This window comes from Oryctolagus cuniculus, chromosome 5 (genome assembly GCF_051225735.1).
Source record: "Oryctolagus cuniculus isolate XC-2025 breed Fujian yellow rabbit chromosome 5, ASM5122573v1, whole genome shotgun sequence".
Classification (NCBI taxonomy): domain Eukaryota; kingdom Metazoa; phylum Chordata; class Mammalia; order Lagomorpha; family Leporidae; genus Oryctolagus; species Oryctolagus cuniculus.
Window position 1 is genome coordinate 89,087,681 of NC_142871.1, and position 19,198 is coordinate 89,106,878.

At 34.6% G+C, this 19,198-nt stretch overlaps 1 protein-coding gene across 13 annotated transcripts in view; it reads right to left on the minus strand.

The window, feature by feature from the left end:
* The window catches only part of DOP1A (DOP1 leucine zipper like protein A), a 110,613-nt gene that overhangs the window by 45,967 nt on the left and 45,448 nt on the right, over positions 1 to 19,198 (minus strand). For 5 of the 13 annotated variants that reach the window (XR_016233898.1, XR_016233899.1, XM_089332965.1 and 2 more), the window contains exons 7-17: positions 18,477 to 18,576; positions 17,628 to 17,737; positions 16,375 to 16,483; positions 15,056 to 15,176; positions 14,018 to 14,137; positions 12,234 to 12,348; positions 11,859 to 11,888; positions 11,308 to 11,541; positions 4,908 to 5,529; positions 4,267 to 4,541; positions 3,187 to 3,339 (exon numbers count right to left, since the gene is read on the minus strand). Coding sequence is in view for 9 of the 13 variants with exons in the window: in XM_089332965.1 (XP_089189091.1) it covers positions 3,187 to 3,339; positions 4,267 to 4,541; positions 4,908 to 5,529; positions 11,308 to 11,541; positions 11,859 to 11,888; positions 12,234 to 12,348; positions 14,018 to 14,137; positions 15,056 to 15,176; positions 16,375 to 16,483; positions 17,628 to 17,737; positions 18,477 to 18,576 (1,989 nt within the window). In the remaining 4 variants the exon portion in view is untranslated. Of the gene's footprint in view, positions 1 to 3,186; positions 3,340 to 4,266; positions 4,542 to 4,907; positions 5,530 to 7,419; positions 7,557 to 11,307; positions 11,542 to 11,858; positions 11,889 to 12,233; positions 12,349 to 14,017; positions 14,138 to 15,055; positions 15,177 to 16,374; positions 16,484 to 17,627; positions 17,738 to 18,476; positions 18,577 to 19,198 lie in introns of those variants that run through there. The other 8 variants (XM_089332966.1, XM_070073832.2, XM_089332964.1 and 5 more) reach the window with 4 other exon arrangements.

Here is a 19,198-nt window from a genome sequence, read left to right on the forward strand (position 1 = left end):
AGAAAGTGAAGAGGCAACTGACAGAATGGGAGAAATTATTTGCAAACTATGCAACTGATAAAGGATTAATAACCAGAATCGACAAAGAGATCAAAAACTCAACAACAACAAAACAAAAATGCAGTTAAGAAATGAGCAAAGGACTTAAATTGGCATTTTTCAAAAGAGGAAATCTAAATGGCCAACAGACACATGAAAAAAATGTTCAGGATCACTAGCCATCAGGGAAATGCAAATCAAAACACAATGAGGTTTCACCTCACCCCAGTTAGAATGACTTTTATATAGAAATCAACAAACAACAAATGCTCCTGAGGATGTACCCTAATCCACTGTTGGTGGGACTGTAAACTGGTAAAACTAGTATGGAACACATTATGGAGATACTTCAGCAATCTGAATATATCTGAATATATTATTCAGCCATCCCACTCCTGGGAATTTACCCAAGGGAAATGAAATCAGCAAATAAGAGTTATCTGCACCCACATGTTTATCACAGCTCAATTCAGAATATCTAGGATATGGAATCAACCTAAATGTCCATCAGCCGAAGACTGGATTAAAATACAATGGATATGTACAGTATGGAATACTACACAGTGGTAAAAAAATGAAATCCAGTCATTTGCAACAAAATGGATACATCTGGAAAACATCATACTTAGTGAAATAAGCCAGTCTCAAAGGGACAAATACCATATGTTCTCCCTGATCTGTGATAACTAATAGAGTACCTAAAAGAAATTCTGTAGAAGTGAAATTGACACTTTGAGAAGCTAAGACTTGAACAGCCCTTGTCTCAACTGTAGAGAAAGTTTATTTTTTTCTTATTCATACAATTTTTGAACTCGTTACTTAACAGAGTTAATCATATTTTAATAAAGTCAATTAAAATTGATCTCATTAAAAAAAGTGTGAATAAGAAAGGGAAGAGGAAGTTTTTAACTGTAAAGCTATATGGTTCTACATACATTCCTATGGACTCATTTCTAGGATACAGTTTAAAAACTTGTCATAGTACCCCAAATCCATTAAGCTGGGTGGTAAAAATGCCATCTTAAGTGTTAAAATGATCATATTAAATGCTAAAGTGATCATATAAATGAGATCAAGTATCTGGCAATAATAGAATTAAAAAGGAGAGAATGTTCCAACATGGGAAGCAGTCCACACAGCTGACTCATAGAATGACAATCTCTTTAAACAGCACTCTGATCTCAGAGTTAGCCGTTAAGGCCTTCTGGTCTGGCTGAGAAGCCCATGAGAGAATTTCAGGCATGGAAAGCTAAGCCACTGTGGCAAAAAAAAAAAAAAAAAAAAAAAAAAAAAAAAAATGTCTTACATGAAGGATCTTTATGAGTGAGACCTCAGTGAAAAGAAATGGCCATAAAAGGATATACTTTTCTCTGAAGGGAGGAGAGAACTACTTTGCTTATGGCTTTGTCCAAATACTGACAGGGTTTGTGCACTCAAAAGGCTTCCATAGCCTAGGCAGTTCATGTCAAGAGCCTCAGGAAGTCACTGATGCTATACATGAGAGTGTTAATTGTTAAATTAACAACAGGAGTCACTGTGTACTTACTTGTCAAGTAGGACCTCTGTCCTCAATGAGCTGTAATATGAGAATTAACTAAAACTTGTTCTCAAAGTTTGTGTGTGTGGGGGGGTGTGTGTGTGTAAATTGTTGAAGTCTTTACTTAGTATACAGTTGGTTTTCTGTATATAAAGGTAATTGAAAATGAATCTTAATGGAGAATGGGACTGGGAATGGGGGAGGAGAAGGAAGGGTGGGACTGTGGGAGGGCAGGTATGGTGGGAAGAATCACTATATTCCTAAAGTTGTACTTATGAAATTTGTACTCCTTAAATAAAAGGTTTCTTTGGGGAAAAAAAAAAGGATCTGTAAACTTTGGTACAAATGTAAGCAATATTTAATATCAAGAAACGTATGATGTACTGTCATATAAAATTCTCTTAAAGAAAAATCTAAACATCTTGTCAAAGATACATGGGATACCACAAAATACCTCAGCCTAATTTTACCCACAAACTGGTTGGGCATATTTTAAAGATAAATTGTAAACAATGTTAAGAATAATCTTTCTGGCCAGCGCTGCGGCTCACTAGGCTAATCCGCCTGCAGCGCAGGTACTCTGGGTTTAGTCCCGGTTGGGGCGCTGGTTCTGTCCCGGTTGTTCCTCTTCCAGTCTAGCTCTCTGCTGTGGCCTGGGAAGGCAGTGGAGGATGGCCTAGTGCTTGGGCCCTGCACCCACATGGGAGACCAGGAGGAAGCACCTGGCTCCTGGCTTCGGATTGGCGCAGCACGCCAGCTGGAGTGGCCATTTGGGGGGTGAACCAATGGAAGGAAGACCTTTCTCTCTGTCTCTCTCACTGTCTAACTTTGCCTGTCAAAAAAAAAAAAAAAAGAATAATCTTTCTAAAATTGTATCCAATATGGAAACAAAACAAATTCAGCAAAACATTTAACTAGTATTTGTAAAAATTTGGTTGCTCTCTAAAATTATACTGAAATTTTAACTCTTAAAGGAAGAAACCAAATAAAAAAATTTAATATTTTCATAATTCATAATAAAAAATAAAAAACCAGGGCAATCTACTTCTAAAAGCGCTTTAATAAAATTAAATTTATAGGTCAATTGAAATGATTGTTTCAGTTTCTTTTCAAGCCCACTCAATTCATCTATTGTAAATGACTTATGTATCACTTCAAATACATTAGGATACAAAATTAAGTAGTTATCATAATGCATGTAATATCTCACAATTTTGCATCCTATAGCTTATAAATTTAATTTATACATTATTCCATTTCACATGTATCAGTTCTATAACTGAGGCCACTGAGTCTTTTTTAAATGACCCAAGAACCTAGACTAGTGATAACTTTAATCACTATTACCCATACTGGTATCTGAACCAAGAAATAAAGCTGGCATTTGATACTGAATATATATTTATTCACATTACTGACAATTTTGGAAAGAAATTTGCTTTATAAGGAGAAAACATCTATTTTAAAGATATTAAGATCACTTTGAACAAGGCTCTGTTATCTCTTATTCAAATGCTAGCTACAATAATTTTCCTAGAGTTACTTTTAATTACCTTTTGTCTTAAAGGGTGTGTGTATGTGTTGCACATTTTAAGAGGAGAAGAATTTACCTTATCTTTATGGGTTAACTGCTGACTTATAACATCCTCACAGATGCTAGAAGAAGGGACCAGGTTATGTAGTTGATAAAATAGTTCCACACTCTTCTGGTGGTGCTGAGGTGTCCCGTCTCCCAGCTGGTCCCACAGTATTAAAGCTACATGCTACAGAAAAAGATATAAAAGTGATTGTCACAAACTTACAAACAAAAACACTTAACAAATATTATCTATTAGATTACACACTAATATTTGGTCTCTGTCAGAAAATCATATTCATGGTTGTATGTTACAGAATGAAATCAATTTATAGTCCAAATATACAAACTATTTAGGACTTTCATCAACTATTTCATATGCATTTTGGAGCTACATGTGTTAACATAGCACTTGATCAATGGCAGCTTTAATTAAAATGTAAGCATCTTCAGGATTCATCATCACAATGTTGTAGAACCCAACTCTAATCGACCAGAAGGAAATATTTGGGTGGGCATAATGACTTGACATCAGATTAAATTTTTTTTTTACATATAAAGAATTTACCTGCTTAAGCTATAATATGATCCAAATAAACCTGACATTCTTTCTTTGAGGAAGAAATCTATACATCTATACTGTTGTGGTAGAAATTAAAGACTATTTTTTTGATGAAAGATATATTACAGATGACTATCAGATAAGATGGAGACTCAGAAAAACTTTTCATGGGGGGTTTTAAGAGCTGAAGTTTTACTTTATGTAAGGCAAAAGTGCCACTATAATCTGGAAAGAAGTTCTGCTGCATAAATGCATATTCCTTTTTTGCATCTAAAATTATTTTCTATGGCTTCAGTACTCTAATACTTGTCTTCATTTACCCTAATATTCTCCTTTATCCTTATCTTCCATTCCCCCCTGCAACACACAAAATCTGGGGACAAGATGGAGAAAACAGTACATACCACATGTGGCATCATTTTTATATGGTATGATATTAGAAGTGTTTAACTAAGCCCAGTTACCATCTTTAAAACAACTTTTCAGTAAGCTAGGTCAAATATCATACATGTAGTGATGATCTTAGTCATGTATGTATGTCTTAGAATTTACCTTGAAAAATCCAGTCTTCTCAGCTATGTACCTCAAATTTCCCTGGGTGAGGGGAGGTCTAATAACCACAGCTACTCTTCCCTGGTTTGGACTTAAGGGTTGCGCAGTCTCCACACTGTTGATGTTTTCCCCAGTGACCATGGCCACAGACTGAGTCAGTCCTACTAGGTCCATGACTAGTGAAACAGCAACACTCTGCACACTGAAATCACTTGCTTGGCTACAAGCATTCATCAGAGTCTGGAGCCACTGTGGAGGCTGCACGTGCTCACAGTCTGAAACAAAAGACAGCAGCAATCAGAGGTCAGCACACTAAACATTTTACATAGACTCTAAGTTTCAAAAAACAAAACTCTATTTAATACCTTTAGGCTTTGACCTGTGGATCTGTTAAAATAGTTTTCTCTACAAATTTCCTTTTTTGCTTCTACTCACTTGCAAGTGAATGACACAAAAATCACAAAATCTTTCCACATACCAATTTGCCTATAAGAGTATTTTACTTTTAAAAAGTAATGTTAAAATGATACATTAACAATAATTAACTAGCCAAAAAAAAAATCACAGTTTTAAGAGCTGAATATAAGTAACAGAATGCTCCAGAAAATACTGAAATGTAAATAAAGCAGAGATAACCTTACCGGTCTCTAACTTTTCAGAACACAGCTCTGATGTATGGTTCCCCTCAGCAATGTACACTGGAAAACTTGAGCACTCTAGGAAGAGCTGACAGGCAGCAAGGAAAGCGGAGAGGTATTCTTTTGCAGTTTTTTGTTTACTTATGTTTCTCTCTTTTACATCTCCTTGTGAATCCCTGTCCCATTTTGAAGTCTCTTCCTGCTCTCTACTGAGATCCCCTTGACGTTCGGTAGCTAATGCCTGAGGAAAATAGTTATTCTGAATGATGTAGAGGTTGATAAGTCTGGTTAAAAACTGTTGGACATACTCCAGACAGCACTGCATAGCAGTCTTTTGGGCTGTCTTCCCACTTCGTGTTGCTGTTCCCTGAGTGACTATGGAACGGGGATGGATGACGGTTTCTTCAGATCCCACAGTGGAAGCTGTTTCTGTCTCGGAGGATGTGCTACAAATTGGGATGGGAGCTGCCCCTTGCCCGTCACTAAGTTCTCTGTCAATGTCATCAGTTCGGTCTGCTTGATATTGTATAAACTCAGTAAATCCACTCTCTGACGATCGACTACTTGGGGGATTTTCGCCATCTTCAAATACTTCTGTAGGATTTTCAAGAGAAACTGAAGATACCTGGTAGAGATTTAAAAAAAAAAGTTTGGGTGGAGAAATGTGTATTTTAGGAATTAGAAATGGTGACCTTTTGAGATAAGTTTAAATTATTCATAATTTAATCTATACTTGATCTTACCCAAATGGTCGAGAAGTGATCACAACTTATTCTATATATTCTACTGAGTCAAAAAAGTTCTTACAGTGATTTAAATGTTTATGATAATCAACAAAAAATATTGACATGATCCTAATAGATTAGTACCTATTCATTCACCAAGTATTTATTATTTATTGCATGCATAGTCTTAGGTACTTGAGGGAAAAATACATGCATGTACAAGTTTTTAGGATTCTTGCTTTCAAGAAAGTGACTATTTAAAATAATCTACTTCATGAAATCACTTTTACAACTGCAAAGATTGAGATATGTAAAATTAAAATTTTTAGAACTGCAAATAAAATCTAATAGGTAATCTGTTCAAAACCATATGAATTGAAATTTTTGTTCAAATGTGTAAAGAATATTTGGTATTAATTTTATTTTCTTTCAGTGAATAGTTATTCTACTCATGTGCCAGACATTGTATTAGATGGAAAGAATAAAAGAAGTAGTTTATAATCTAGAAAGTTAATTATAATATAAAGAAAAACTCCTATAGTATAGCTGGAATGTATTAACCTTTCTCTTCCTATAAGGACATGAAAAGTACAATCATCAAGAACATTTCTTGGATTACTTTAAATAAACAAGGCTGTACACATCATGAATTTCTGGGGGTGATTGTGCCAGGGTATAATTTGAATTTTAGTAAGATCATAAAAAGTGACCATATTAATAAATGAACAAAATACTTGGCTGCCCAAAGCTGGGCCTCAACCAGTATTCCTTGCTTTGGTACATAACACCACAATTCATCAAAGTCAGGAAGACAGATGCTTAGGGGTCATTCTTGGTACCTTCACTTCTCCTTCCCTTCCCCAATTCCCCCACATTCAGTATAATAGTTAAGGGTGTGGGCCCTTAGTCAGCTAAGTCTCTACCACTCACTAAATAGGTGATGCTATTTATTTAACTCTTTAAATCTCATGTTCCTCACCTGTATCTGGCAGTTCCTTCTCATCCCTTATCCACAGGGGATATCCCAAGACCCCTCAGAAAAGGTCTGAAACTACAGATATCACTGAAACCCATGTATACTACGTATTTTTTTAATATACTAATGACAAAGTTTAATTTATAAACTGGGCACAATAGATTAGCAGTAATAATTATAGAACAATATCTACGATACATTGTAATAAAAGTTATATTATATGGCCTTTCTCTCAAAATAATTTATTGTACTTAACTCATTTTGTGATGACATAAGGTAATACAACGCCTGCATGATGAAATCAAGTGAGATGAACACAGGCTCTGTAATGTACTGTTAGCATACTATGTAGGAGTTACCTGAACACAAGCACTGCAATACAGTCCATCTGTATCTGACTACTGGTGGATAACAAAAATAGTATTGGTACACTGGACAAAGGGATGATTTACATTCCAGGCAGGATGGATTTCTTTGCTAGTCAGAACGGGGCACAATTGAATATTACAAATTCTTTAATTCTGGGTTTATCCATTTAATATTTCAGACCACAGTTGACCTCAATAACTGAAATCATGGGAAGGGAAATATGGGTAAGGGGGAACTACTGTAATTGAGATAACAGTAATTCCTACATTTTATAGTTATGAGGATGAAAATACAATATATATATAAAGTACTTGCATAATGCTTAGCATTTACTAATCTAGTACTAAGCCTTTTTGATCTGTCCTCCTTAATATACTGCTAATCCACTCATTTCTCTTTCTTCACTCCCCCCATCCTGTTAGCACAAGTAACCACCACCTCTCACCTGCACTATAGCAGGTCTCCCCACATCCATTTTTGTTTCTCTGATCCATACTCCACACTGCAGCCAGAGTAATTTTTCTAATACACAAATCTGATTATGGCACTTGCCTTTTTCCCTTCAGTGTCTTCCCATTGCTCCTAAGATAAAGAATAAAAGCCATAGAATAATGAACAAGGCTCTGTAAGAGCTGGCCCCTGCCTACCTCATAGCTGCATTTTCCATTGGGAATAGGGCTCCTTTCTGCCAAGGAACCTTTGCCAATTCGTCTTTCTCTGTGCAGTGCTCTCTTCTTACTACTTTACTTCCACCCTCCAAGTTCCTCTGGGTCTTCTTTCTTTCAAGAAAGGCTCTACTGGCCTCCAGCTGAGGTCAGGCTACCTCATTTTCCACATATTCAACACTATTTTCCTTCATATACTTATTGAAACTAAATGTACAACTACTTGCTTGTTGTGTTCTTTGAATGAGAAACAGGATTGAGAAGGGCATATAAGAAACTACTGGTAGTAGTAGATAGTTCACTACTGGTTGGCTAAAGCCCCGCATTAAGTTGGCAAATGAAGAGAGGTTGTTTTCTCTATTTCAAAGGCAAACAAACAAACGAACAAAAACCAAAAATTGAGGCTCAGGGAGGTTAAAAAAAAAAAAACCCTGTCCAAGATTCCAGTAGATAAGCTTAGTAGTAGAAAAGCTCACATGAAATGAGCATACATAGTATATCACTATGGAACAATGGTAGGAGAACTCTTTCTATTACAGTATCAAAGTTCAAATAAAGGTGGCTATAAGAATTGAACTTGTCAAGTTTTCTCCTTTCAAAGGTTAGCAAACCATCTAAATTCATGTATATTTTTTAAAAGAAGAGTTATTCAAATGGGAAATTGGCATTATCTTATTACTATGAAATTATTTTTGTATTAATTTTTCTTTACATAATGATCATAAAAATGGATATTGGATTAATTCAAGCTATACACTGTTTATCTTGTATATATTTATAATATTTAGTTATATGGACTATGTAACTGTTCCAGATTATTTTATAATAAAATCTTACTGAAATAGGAAGACATGTTTTGGATATAGAGTACAGATATCTAATACACTGATTTTACAAAAACATACTAATGTACAAATTAGATTTATCTTGTAAAGAATTATTCCTTCACTAAAAAACAGAATGCAGAAAACCTTTTCAACTTTTATATGATTTTATTTATTTATTTGAAAGGCAGAGTCACAGAGAGACAGAGGCAAAGAGAGAGGTTTTCCATCGCTGGTTCACTCCCTAGACAGCTACAATGGCTGGAGCTGGGTCGATCTGAAGCTAGGGACCAGGAACCTCTTCTGGGTCTCCCACACAGCTGCAGGAGCCAAAGCCCTAGGACCAATCTCCACCACCTTCCCAGGCCATAGGAGAGAGCTGGACTAGAAGAGGCATAGCCTGTACATGAACTGGCACCCATATGTGCTGCTGGCACTGGAAGTGGAGACCTAGCCCACTATACCACAGCACTGGCCCCTTCAACTTTTAAATATGATCAAATTTCAGGAATCTAAACTGAAGATCATACATTGTACTTCAATAAAAATATAGGGAAAAATATACAACCTGGGAATACAAGAAAATCAGAGAAGGGAAAAGTCATACTCAAAGGTTAATGAAACATTACATGAAAAGTATTATATAATAATTTAATATCTATTATATATAATATATGGATATTCCCATTTATCTTACCTGTAACCATTTACCAGGGCCTCCAGGTACTATCTTTGCATGTCATTTCATTTTTTTTTAAAAAGATGGATATATTTATTTAAAAGGTAGAGTGATTCAGACAGGGAGACATGCAAAGAGAGGCACATACACAGAGAACCTTCTATTCATTGGTTCACTCCCCAAATGGCTACAATGGCTGGGGCTGCTCCAAGATGAAGCCAGGAGCTTAGAACTCCATCCACGTCTCCCATGTGGGTGGCAGGGACTTAGGCCATCTGCTGCTGCTTTCTCATGCATATCAGCAAGGAGCTGGATTAGAAGCAGGGTAGCTTGACCCAAAGGGATGCTCTATTATGGGATGCCTGTTTCACAGTGTCAGCTTATCCTGCTGAGCCACAACACAGGCTCCTCTCCTCCACCCCACCCCTGTGTTTCCTAAGTAGCAAATCTTCAAATATTTGAATATCCTATTGAAAAATGCTATGGCCCTTCCTTCTCCTATTGATGTCAACCAAATAAAAAACAAAGCTTCAGTAAACATTATACCTATCCTAGCTTTACTTCTAGGAAAATCCTAGGAACATAATTTAAAGAAAAACAGTACAATACAATGAATTTTCCAGGAAAAGGAGATTCAATACTGGGGTATTTCAAAGAGCTTATGTATAAACAGAATTAAAGGATAAATTAATTCTGATGCATGTGGCAATTCTTCAGAAAGCTCATAAAAGTTATGAAAAATCTCTGCCTGGATTTCAAAATTTTTTACACCAAAATAAGTAATTAACAAATTTGAAGGATAATAAGAAATTGAAGTTTTAATTAATGTAGAATAGCCCTTGGGCATATTTAAATTGATTGAGGGTGAGTCATTTCATTTCATGTATGAAGAACAATGATATTAAGATGGACCAAGAAAAGTCAGTATTACTATCTGATGTGACAGACTGTATGAGATCATCCTGATTAAATATCCTGCTTGTGTGGAAATAAAAAAAGATAGATGTTTTTATGAGATTAAACATAGATCAACTATTTTTGATGAAAATTTAGCATTTGAACGAAGATATATTTTAAGTGTAAAATACACACTAGATTTTGAAAACATACAAAAGTAGTGTAATATATTTTTAGGGCTTTAATTTTATATAGATTACAGGCAGAAATGAAAATATATTGGCTATACCTGGCTAAAGTATAAAATTAATGTCAACTGCTTCCTTTTTACTTTAATGTGGTTTCTAGAAAATTTAAAATCACATGTCTCTCACATTATACGTCTATTGGCAAGTGCTGACATGACAGTTAAGCTGGAGTATAGTAAAAATGTACATGATGAAGCTAGTGTTGTGGTATAGCAGGTTAAGCCACTGCCTGCAGTGCCAGCATCCCATATCAGTGCTGGTTTGAGTACTAGCTGCTCCACTTCTGATCCAGCTCTCTGCTAATGTGCCTGGGAAAGCAGAGGAAGATGGCCCAAATCCTTGGGTCCCTGCACTTATGTGGGAGATCCAGATGGAATTCCAGGTTCTTGGCTTTGGCAGGGTCCACCCCCGGCCATTGTAGCCATGCAGGGAGTGAACCTGTAGATGGAAGATGTCTATCTCTCTATCTCTCTCTCTGTCATTCTGCTTTTCAAATAATTAAAAAAATAAACACTTAAAAATAAATTTTAAAAAGTCTACATGATGCTCTACTGCCACAGCACTTAGATCTAAGAGTGATTCACTAATATTTCCATGCCCATGTATAAGCAGTCTTACTCAGAAAATATTCTTAGTGATTTTTTAAAAAAATTTTTATTTGACAGAGTTAAGACAGTGAGAGAGACAGAGAGAAAGGTCTTCCTTCCATTGGTTCACCCCCCAAATGGCCACTCCAGCCAGAGCTATGCCGATCCGAAGCCAGGATCTAGGTGCTTCCTCCTGGTCTTCCATGCAGGTGCAGGGGCTCAAGCATTTGGGCCATCCTTCACTGCCCCCCCGGGCCACAGCAGAGAGCTGGACTGGAAGGGGAGCAACTGGGACTAGAACCCGATGCCCATATGGGATGCCGGTGCCGCAGGCAGAGGATTAAGCAAGTGAGCCACGACGCTGGCCCACTCAAATTATTCTGTATCCAACAAATATAACTGGTCAAATGCCAAAAATAATAGCTAAAATTACCTTTTTGTCTTCCCAATCTTTAATTGAGTTGTTCTGCCCACTCGGAAACTGCACCACACCTCCACTGCCAGCAGATAACAGTGGAGGTTGAACCTTGCTAAGTATCTTTGAGCACAGTCTAAGGGAATCTGTGAGCTCAGATAAGCGCAAAGTCTGGAGATGGCTTGTCAGGGCAGAAATCATCCTGAGCAGCAACTGTGGCAAGTGTTCTGTCTGGATTTCAATGTATGTCTCCTGAAAACAAAAGTAGTAAAATGAAAAGAATTTAAACAATGCATTACCCAAAAGTCATATGATTTCATTTATTTTTAATCTATATAAATAAGGCAGTAATTTACTCATCTGTAACATTTTATAGGTGCCATGCTCTTAATTAACATTGTATAGTCATTTTATGATTGATGACTTATAAAATTTCTATTCCCAAACTCTCGAATTAAGTACTTCAAAGCATACATTATAAAACAACCCCAGTTTTATCTGCCACATTACTGAAATTATAAAAAAAGTGCAAAGAATCAGTTAAAAACAAAACAGGCTGAATGTCATACCTGACACAGCACCCTCATACTTCTAGTAGGCTTCAAAATGAGAAAGCAAAAGATTGAGGAGAGAAAACATAAGGGGAAAAGATTTCCAAAAGTCTTCATTTAATAGAACGAATCATTAAATATAAATATATCATTAAACCACTATACATTATACAGTTAGGTTTTATAACATGCAATTATATAAATTATATATATTTTATATATATAAGATATATTTTAAAGGACAAAACACTTGGAAAATTTTATGAAGCTATACCAAAGGGAAAAATCAATTTAAAGATGAAATTTAGTTGAAACTAAGATTTGTCTCTGACATGAAATATCTGAACCACATTATATTTCCTTGATTTTTTTTTTTAACCAAAGTGGTCTTACCAAAGAAACTATATCCAACAAAAAATCCACCAATAAGCAGAAATTGGTCAGCTGTAACTCAGAGGACTCACTACTATCTCCAGGCCCAGTCTGAAGTCTGGCATGCAGTGTCCTCCTAAAAGGACAAAATTCACTTTATCAAGTATTCTATCAAATAATATGAGTACCTGTGACAACATCATTGTCTTTCTAATGCTGGCCAAGTTAACTGGATCATACACAATGATGTTCTTATGGTAACACTTCCTTTCCCCATGATACTAGTGTAACTTTGTGGAAAATTCTGAAAGCAAGATTCCTCGACATAATCTATGCCTGTAATTGCTTTCTTGCACTTCCAAGTGTTCTAGGCTAAGTCTAGTTTTTCAGATTTAGTTTCCATTGTTCCTATGATATATGTGATTTCCTATTTAAAATGGATTGTTTGCTATCTCATTCCTAAGCTTAGGCTTTTCGTTTATCCTACTGGACTACTTTCCTTCCCGCCCACCCCCCAACCTCATTCTTTCACATTCAGAATCCATCTGTCTTTCATGGTCTGAGATTGAATGTTACCTCCTGAAGAAACCTATCCTGATCTACATAGTAGAGCTCATTCCTCCAACAAATCGCTCATATTAAGTCACATTAATGGTATATAACTATGCATTATCCTACTCTGAAGACACAAAGTAAAATATGATACTTTCCCTGACAAGCAGGAAGTATAAGGATGTAGACAAATAAAATACAACAAAGTGCCAGTGCCAGAGGAGTTGATTCTATGGGACATCTGAGGGAATTAAGAAAGGCTACTGAAAACTGGGTGACCTCAGCACAGGGCCTCACCAGAAGGACGAGCGGAAAGAGTATTTTAGAAGGAACAGAAGGCTTGGCAGTAAGAAAGTTAATTTGTGTTCTGAGAATAGTTCAGGTCATGGATATGTGTGTTTGTGAATGTAGAAATGAACACAGAAAGGTTGGTTGTGGACACGCTCAGAGTCGGACTATGTGGTGAGAAAATACTTGTAATTCCTGTGCTTTCTGACATTTTAATCTAATAAGGCATTTGTAATTTTAAATTTAATAGCAGAAATATATATCTGCATGCCTTTCTTGTTTCCATTCTAAGGTCTTCAAAAACAGACTATATGTATACATAGTGTTTTCACCTGGGCGCTCAACATCTACTGCATGAGTAACAAATAACCTTCTAAATCATTAAAGGAACTGATGTATAGCAACAACATTTTTGTAAAACTTTTAAACCTGAGGTTGTACAAGCTTATTTTCTGACTACATGCTTCTGAGGTTTGAGATGTTAATGTGGTTCTGAGAGGATTTGGTCTAGAATCCAGAGAATTCCACTTGGGTTCACTAGTGCCCTTGGGTTTTCAGACCATGGTTTAGGCATTCTCACTCATCAGTGACAATCTAAGTGGATTCATGTTCTTAAAAATATAAGTGACCACAGAGTTTTTTTGCTAACCAAAGTGGGAATATTTTGGGGGATGTATGCAGAGGCAATAGCCACAAATTTGCCATCTTCTCTACAATAAAGAAAACCTGGATTATTTTGGAATGAAGAGGGAAAATTTTTCATCTATGCTGGGAATGTATAATCTCTAAACTCTTTTCCAAATCTAAGATTTTATGATTAATAATATTATATACTGAAGTGACAAGGTACAGATTATGGCTAGGAAACAATAATTGTCAGCAGAATGCATAAAATAAGATTTATTAAATAATTTTAAAAAGCAATGTTTGAATATGATTAAAGTGAATGAAACAGTTTGACATACCTACAACATTCTTCAAACCAACGTGCAACGTAATCCCACATATAAAAAGGCTCAAAGGAATTAAAGAGAAGGTTTGCAGTTTTAATCAGCTCTGCTGTTTTCTTATTTTCCCTTAATTTACTAAAGAAAGAAAACAAAATAAATTATTAACACTTAGGTTTTGAAATTTAAATTTGAATGCAATTTTAGGACAGTACATATTCCTAGGTAGAAAATGTGTTAACAAGAAGACTGTAATAAATAATCTTTACTACTAGTTTCCTATTACTTTATGTGTAGCTGCTTTTTCAAATGACTTATAACTCTATATACTGACTTTCAAATGACTTATAACTCTAATATATATTCAAGTTCAGAAATTAGGCTTGGATAACTTATGAATAAAAATATAAGGGAACAGGAAGTTCTTTTTAAACTATTTTTTAACTGTGAGACTTCATTTGCATCAAATTCTTGGTTCTCTCAGCATACATAAACTGAATATTTGATTTTGACAGTCTTGATTGTAAAGAACTTCATCTGTTTCTTGGAGCTCTTTCAGATATTAAGAAATACTAAGTTTATATTGACCAATTTCAATCAAATTATTATTCCTAAGCTTAAAAAACAACAAAAGACTATAAGTAGTCATTATGATTGAAACACTTACCTAGACAGGACATGCTAATGTTATATGATTTGACCCAGGTATCCAAGTATGTTAGGTAAATGTATATAAAGTCCCTGGAACCTATATCTTCACATTAACTGCTAAAAAATTAAACTTTCTAAATTGCTAAATATTAAGAACATTAGAATGTGGTGGTTCTTCCATGTTTAAAATGTGTGTTTGAATGATCAGTGCAGTTAATTACAATACTTTATACATCCGAGATACAGTGATATTTTAAATCAATCTTACTCATCAGAACACAAACTTTATAAAGATCCCCAGCTATTACTAAGAGTTAAGTTATATTTAGTGAACAAGTAGTCTTGACTTTATGAAGATTAATAAATGAGGACATTGTACATCATGCTTAATTTTTGGTAATCCACCTGCTTAACTGAGCATGATCCTTGCTGAAGGGTGGTTCCATCTGAAGACCCAGTTCTGCTTTGCATTGAGAATATAATGTTCTAAACACTTCAATCAGGACATCTTCCAGAATTACAGGTCCTAAAATTGATATACAAATTAAAGGCAATGATAATTATTGGCAAATAATGGTTACCAGAAAATTGGCCTAATTAAAGGATGCATTAGGTGTTTTTTAAAAAATAGTATTTTTTTCAGAAGCTAAACTAAACTTCACATTTTGAGAGGCTAAACGTAAAGTAATAAATAACTGAAAAAATATTTACTTAATATGTAAGTTAATACAATGGAACATCCAAAATCAGAGAATTTGTCTTGTCAGTTAACAGCTGTTATCTTAGACAAATTATTTAACTTCTTTAGGCTTCAGTTTCCCCATCCAGAATGAGGATGATAATACCAAGCCTACAGGACTAATCTAGGATTAAGAAAAATATTTATAAGGTAGATAGCATAATTTCTAGAATATAATGAGTATTCAATAAATGCTATTTTTACTAGTAGTATAGATATATATTGAAACACATATGGCTATATTTTATTACAATAACAGATATAAATTTCTTTTAAAAAATTCTTGAACTTCATCTATAACCTTAATTACTTAGAAAATTCTCAAAGAAATGATACAACTTATTATTTTTATATATTAAAATTTTAATTTAAATCTTAAGAATTTTAGGTATTTGCTAAAAACCTACATATAATTTGAAGGAATTACAGTTTGTGATTCCATTTCATATTTATGTTTTTTCTTATTTTCTCTCTCATTTACCATAATTAGTTTTCCAACAAGTCTAATAAATATACAATGAAGAAAGGGAATATACATGAAAAGTAAACATGGGGAAGAAAATTGAGGGATAGATTCTAAGTATTATTTTGCTCAAGTCCTGGAATTCTGTGAACTATAAGGTAGTATAAGGTAGTATATGACAGATGTTTAATTTCAGTAACAATCAGGATTAAGAAGAGTTTAGATATCATTAAAATGACCTCCACAACCTACACATTACAAGGTAGAAAGACGAAAACAAACAGCTTGAATGCGCACTTGTAACTCTGTAAACTTTAAAAAAGATAGTTTTGAGAGTCTGTATTTAAAAGCATTCAGGTATGCAGAGATTTCAAAAATTTTTACACCAAAACAAACTTATTTTTTACTTCCATTTTCCACAAAATTTTTGAAATATTCTTATATAGCAATTTTCCTTATTTTTATTATGAAACAATAAAAAAACCCACATGTGACCTCATGCTTTAGAACAATATATATTACCTAGCTCAGGTTTGTCCAGTAAACTGATTAAAATACGAAAAGGTTTTAGATCCTGCATGAGGGTGCTCTCTTCTCCAAATCCATTCACTTGCAAGATTCCCACCATTGCCTTTAAAATAGAAAAGTACACTAGTCATTTAAGTAAACATATTCAAAGGTTTGTTTCTTATGAAAAAATACTTTTTAAACATAACTATATATAATAAACATTTATATCCCCAATTGTTTTCTGAAGCCCTTTCACTAAGGTTGGTCTTCTTCCATAGCTAGACCAAAAAAAAAGTTTATGAATATATTTCTGTTTTGAGAGAAGAAAACAGTGTTCAAATTTTCTCTCAAAAAAAATGGAAGAAAGGCCAGCACTGTAGTATAGTAGGATAAGCAGCCGCCTGCGGTGTCTGCATCCCATATGGGCACTGAGTCCCAGCTGCTCCTCTTCTGATCCAGCTCTCTGCTATGGCCTGGGAAAGCAGTGGAGGATGGCCCAAGTGCTTGGACCCCTGCACCCATGTGGGAGACCCAGAAGAAGCTCCTGGCTCCTGGCTTCGGATCAGCCCAGCTCTGGCCCTTGCAGTCATTTGGGGAGTGAACCAGAGGATGGAAGGCCTCTCTGTCTTTCCCTCTCTGTAACTCTGCGGAAGAGTCAAATGAAATCTAGAAAAATATATTCATCAGTTGACTGTTAGTTCTAAAATGAAAATTTTTGTATTTAAGGTCATGAACCCCAAACTGCAATTATTTTCTCATTAGCGACTCACAATTATATTCCTCTAAATTCACTCACTTAAAAATATTCTAGATATACACCTTTTCTCATTTTGAAATATCTTTAGTAAATATAATTGAAGTAAAAATGTGAAGTTAACCTATGGATCATTTTAACATCTCCATTACATAAGCAGTTTTATCACATTTAGATTACTGTTGCAGCAAATTTTCCTGAGGTTTCATGGAAAATAATTCAGGTCCTAACCCAATCTTGCAAAAGCTCTCACTTGCAATTGAGAACCTGCAACTATATTTTAATAAAGTTATGAAAAGAGTGAAGAAAAAAATCTATGTCTTATAAAGGAGTTTAACTTATGATTACTTATCATTTTATTACAGCTGTTTGCCTATGGGAGTCAATTTTAGGAAGTCTGGGAATTTTGTCTCCACCTTTTCAACCGTGAATTCAATTAAGGCAGGACGTTGTCTTATACTTTTAGTAATTCTAGTGGTCATTAATAACCAATAATGAAAGCATTCATTACCTGCACCAACAATTCTTTTGAAAAGGTAGTGAAATAGTAAGTGGCATGTTCTTCAGGATTACTGTGTCTTGTGCTTCTGGGTCCTATGATAGCACCATTGTTATCAAAACCTCCATGGAAACAAATTGCAAAATGAATTAAAATGCAATTCTCAAAAGCATTGTTCAATAAATACCAAAACAGCAAATATCTCAAAACAGTACTAAACACTTACCAATTAGTAGCCCAATCAATGTCAGCAAGAGAGATCATTTTAGATAGTTTAATAAAGGAAAACCATTTCAATACATAAGTATAGTATTCTTCTAGAATTATCCTGTTTTTTCCCCCACTCTTACTAACAGTGAAATAACTGAAGACTCAGAACATTATAGTTAAGTCATATTCCATCCTCTTACTCTAGGCAGTAAGGACTTGTGAAGACAGACCAAATATACTCACAAAGGTATCGAAGATCAAAGTGTACACATGCTTTACTGCCTGTGTGGAACACTAGTATCATGTTTGTAGAAGTACTAGTCCTGAGTTACCAGATGATTTCAATGTTTTGCCAAGTTCTGCCATTATTTTGATTATTAATTTATCCTTCTTTGTCTAATTTATGGTTTAACAACCTCTATTTATATGTGGAAAAAGTCTTGCCACAGTGAACATGGTCTTATGGCTTCAAATAGTTTCTGAAGCTTCTTCATAAAATACACAATTTACTCTTCATATTTTTTATTGTCTATTCACACAAAAATGTTTCAGTTTTTTCATTTAGAACATGCACACAACTTGGTGATAGTTACATATGGCAATCTTACTCCATTTTTTTCCCAATTACGACCACACACATCAAATACCTACCAAGAAGCCATGCATAAAGTCTCCGATTCAAGGACATATCCCTCCTTAATACTACATGAAGGGCTGCTGACAAGATCCTGATCATATCTGGTCGAGTGGCCTGCAAAATTAGGAGTGTGACTATGCTTAATTATACAAAACTATATTACTTTTTGTCCTCTTTAAAAAAAAATAATGCCTTATAACTATTCAGATTATTAGGGTATATATGGTACTTTCATAAATCATTATTTCATTTGTTCTTTAAATCAAAGGGATTATTACATTTACTTCATAGATGAAGAAACAAGAAGAAAGGTTATATGACTGTCTAGTTGCACAGCTGAAATGATAACTGAATTATTTTAAATATAGATAAGTATAAATGAAATAGTTTTAGGATCCTCAGCAGTTTTTAGGAATTGAATTGGGTTCTGCAACCAAAATATCTGGGAAGTGCTTATCTACCTATTCAATATCAAATATGTAGATTATAGTCACCAAATCTTAAAAAATGATGTCTCCCAGTCTTATTTGGTGAAGAAAATTCTTAAGAAAGTGGAAAATGTTAGTAAAAGGTTACAAAGCTTCAGTTAGATTACAGAAATAAGTTCAAAAGATCTATTACATGATAACAATAACTATAGTTAATAACAATGTATTTTTGAAAATTGCTAAGACATTCTAGTGCAGAAAATAATTATCTGAGATAAAGAACTTGCTAATTTCCTTGACCATCTACA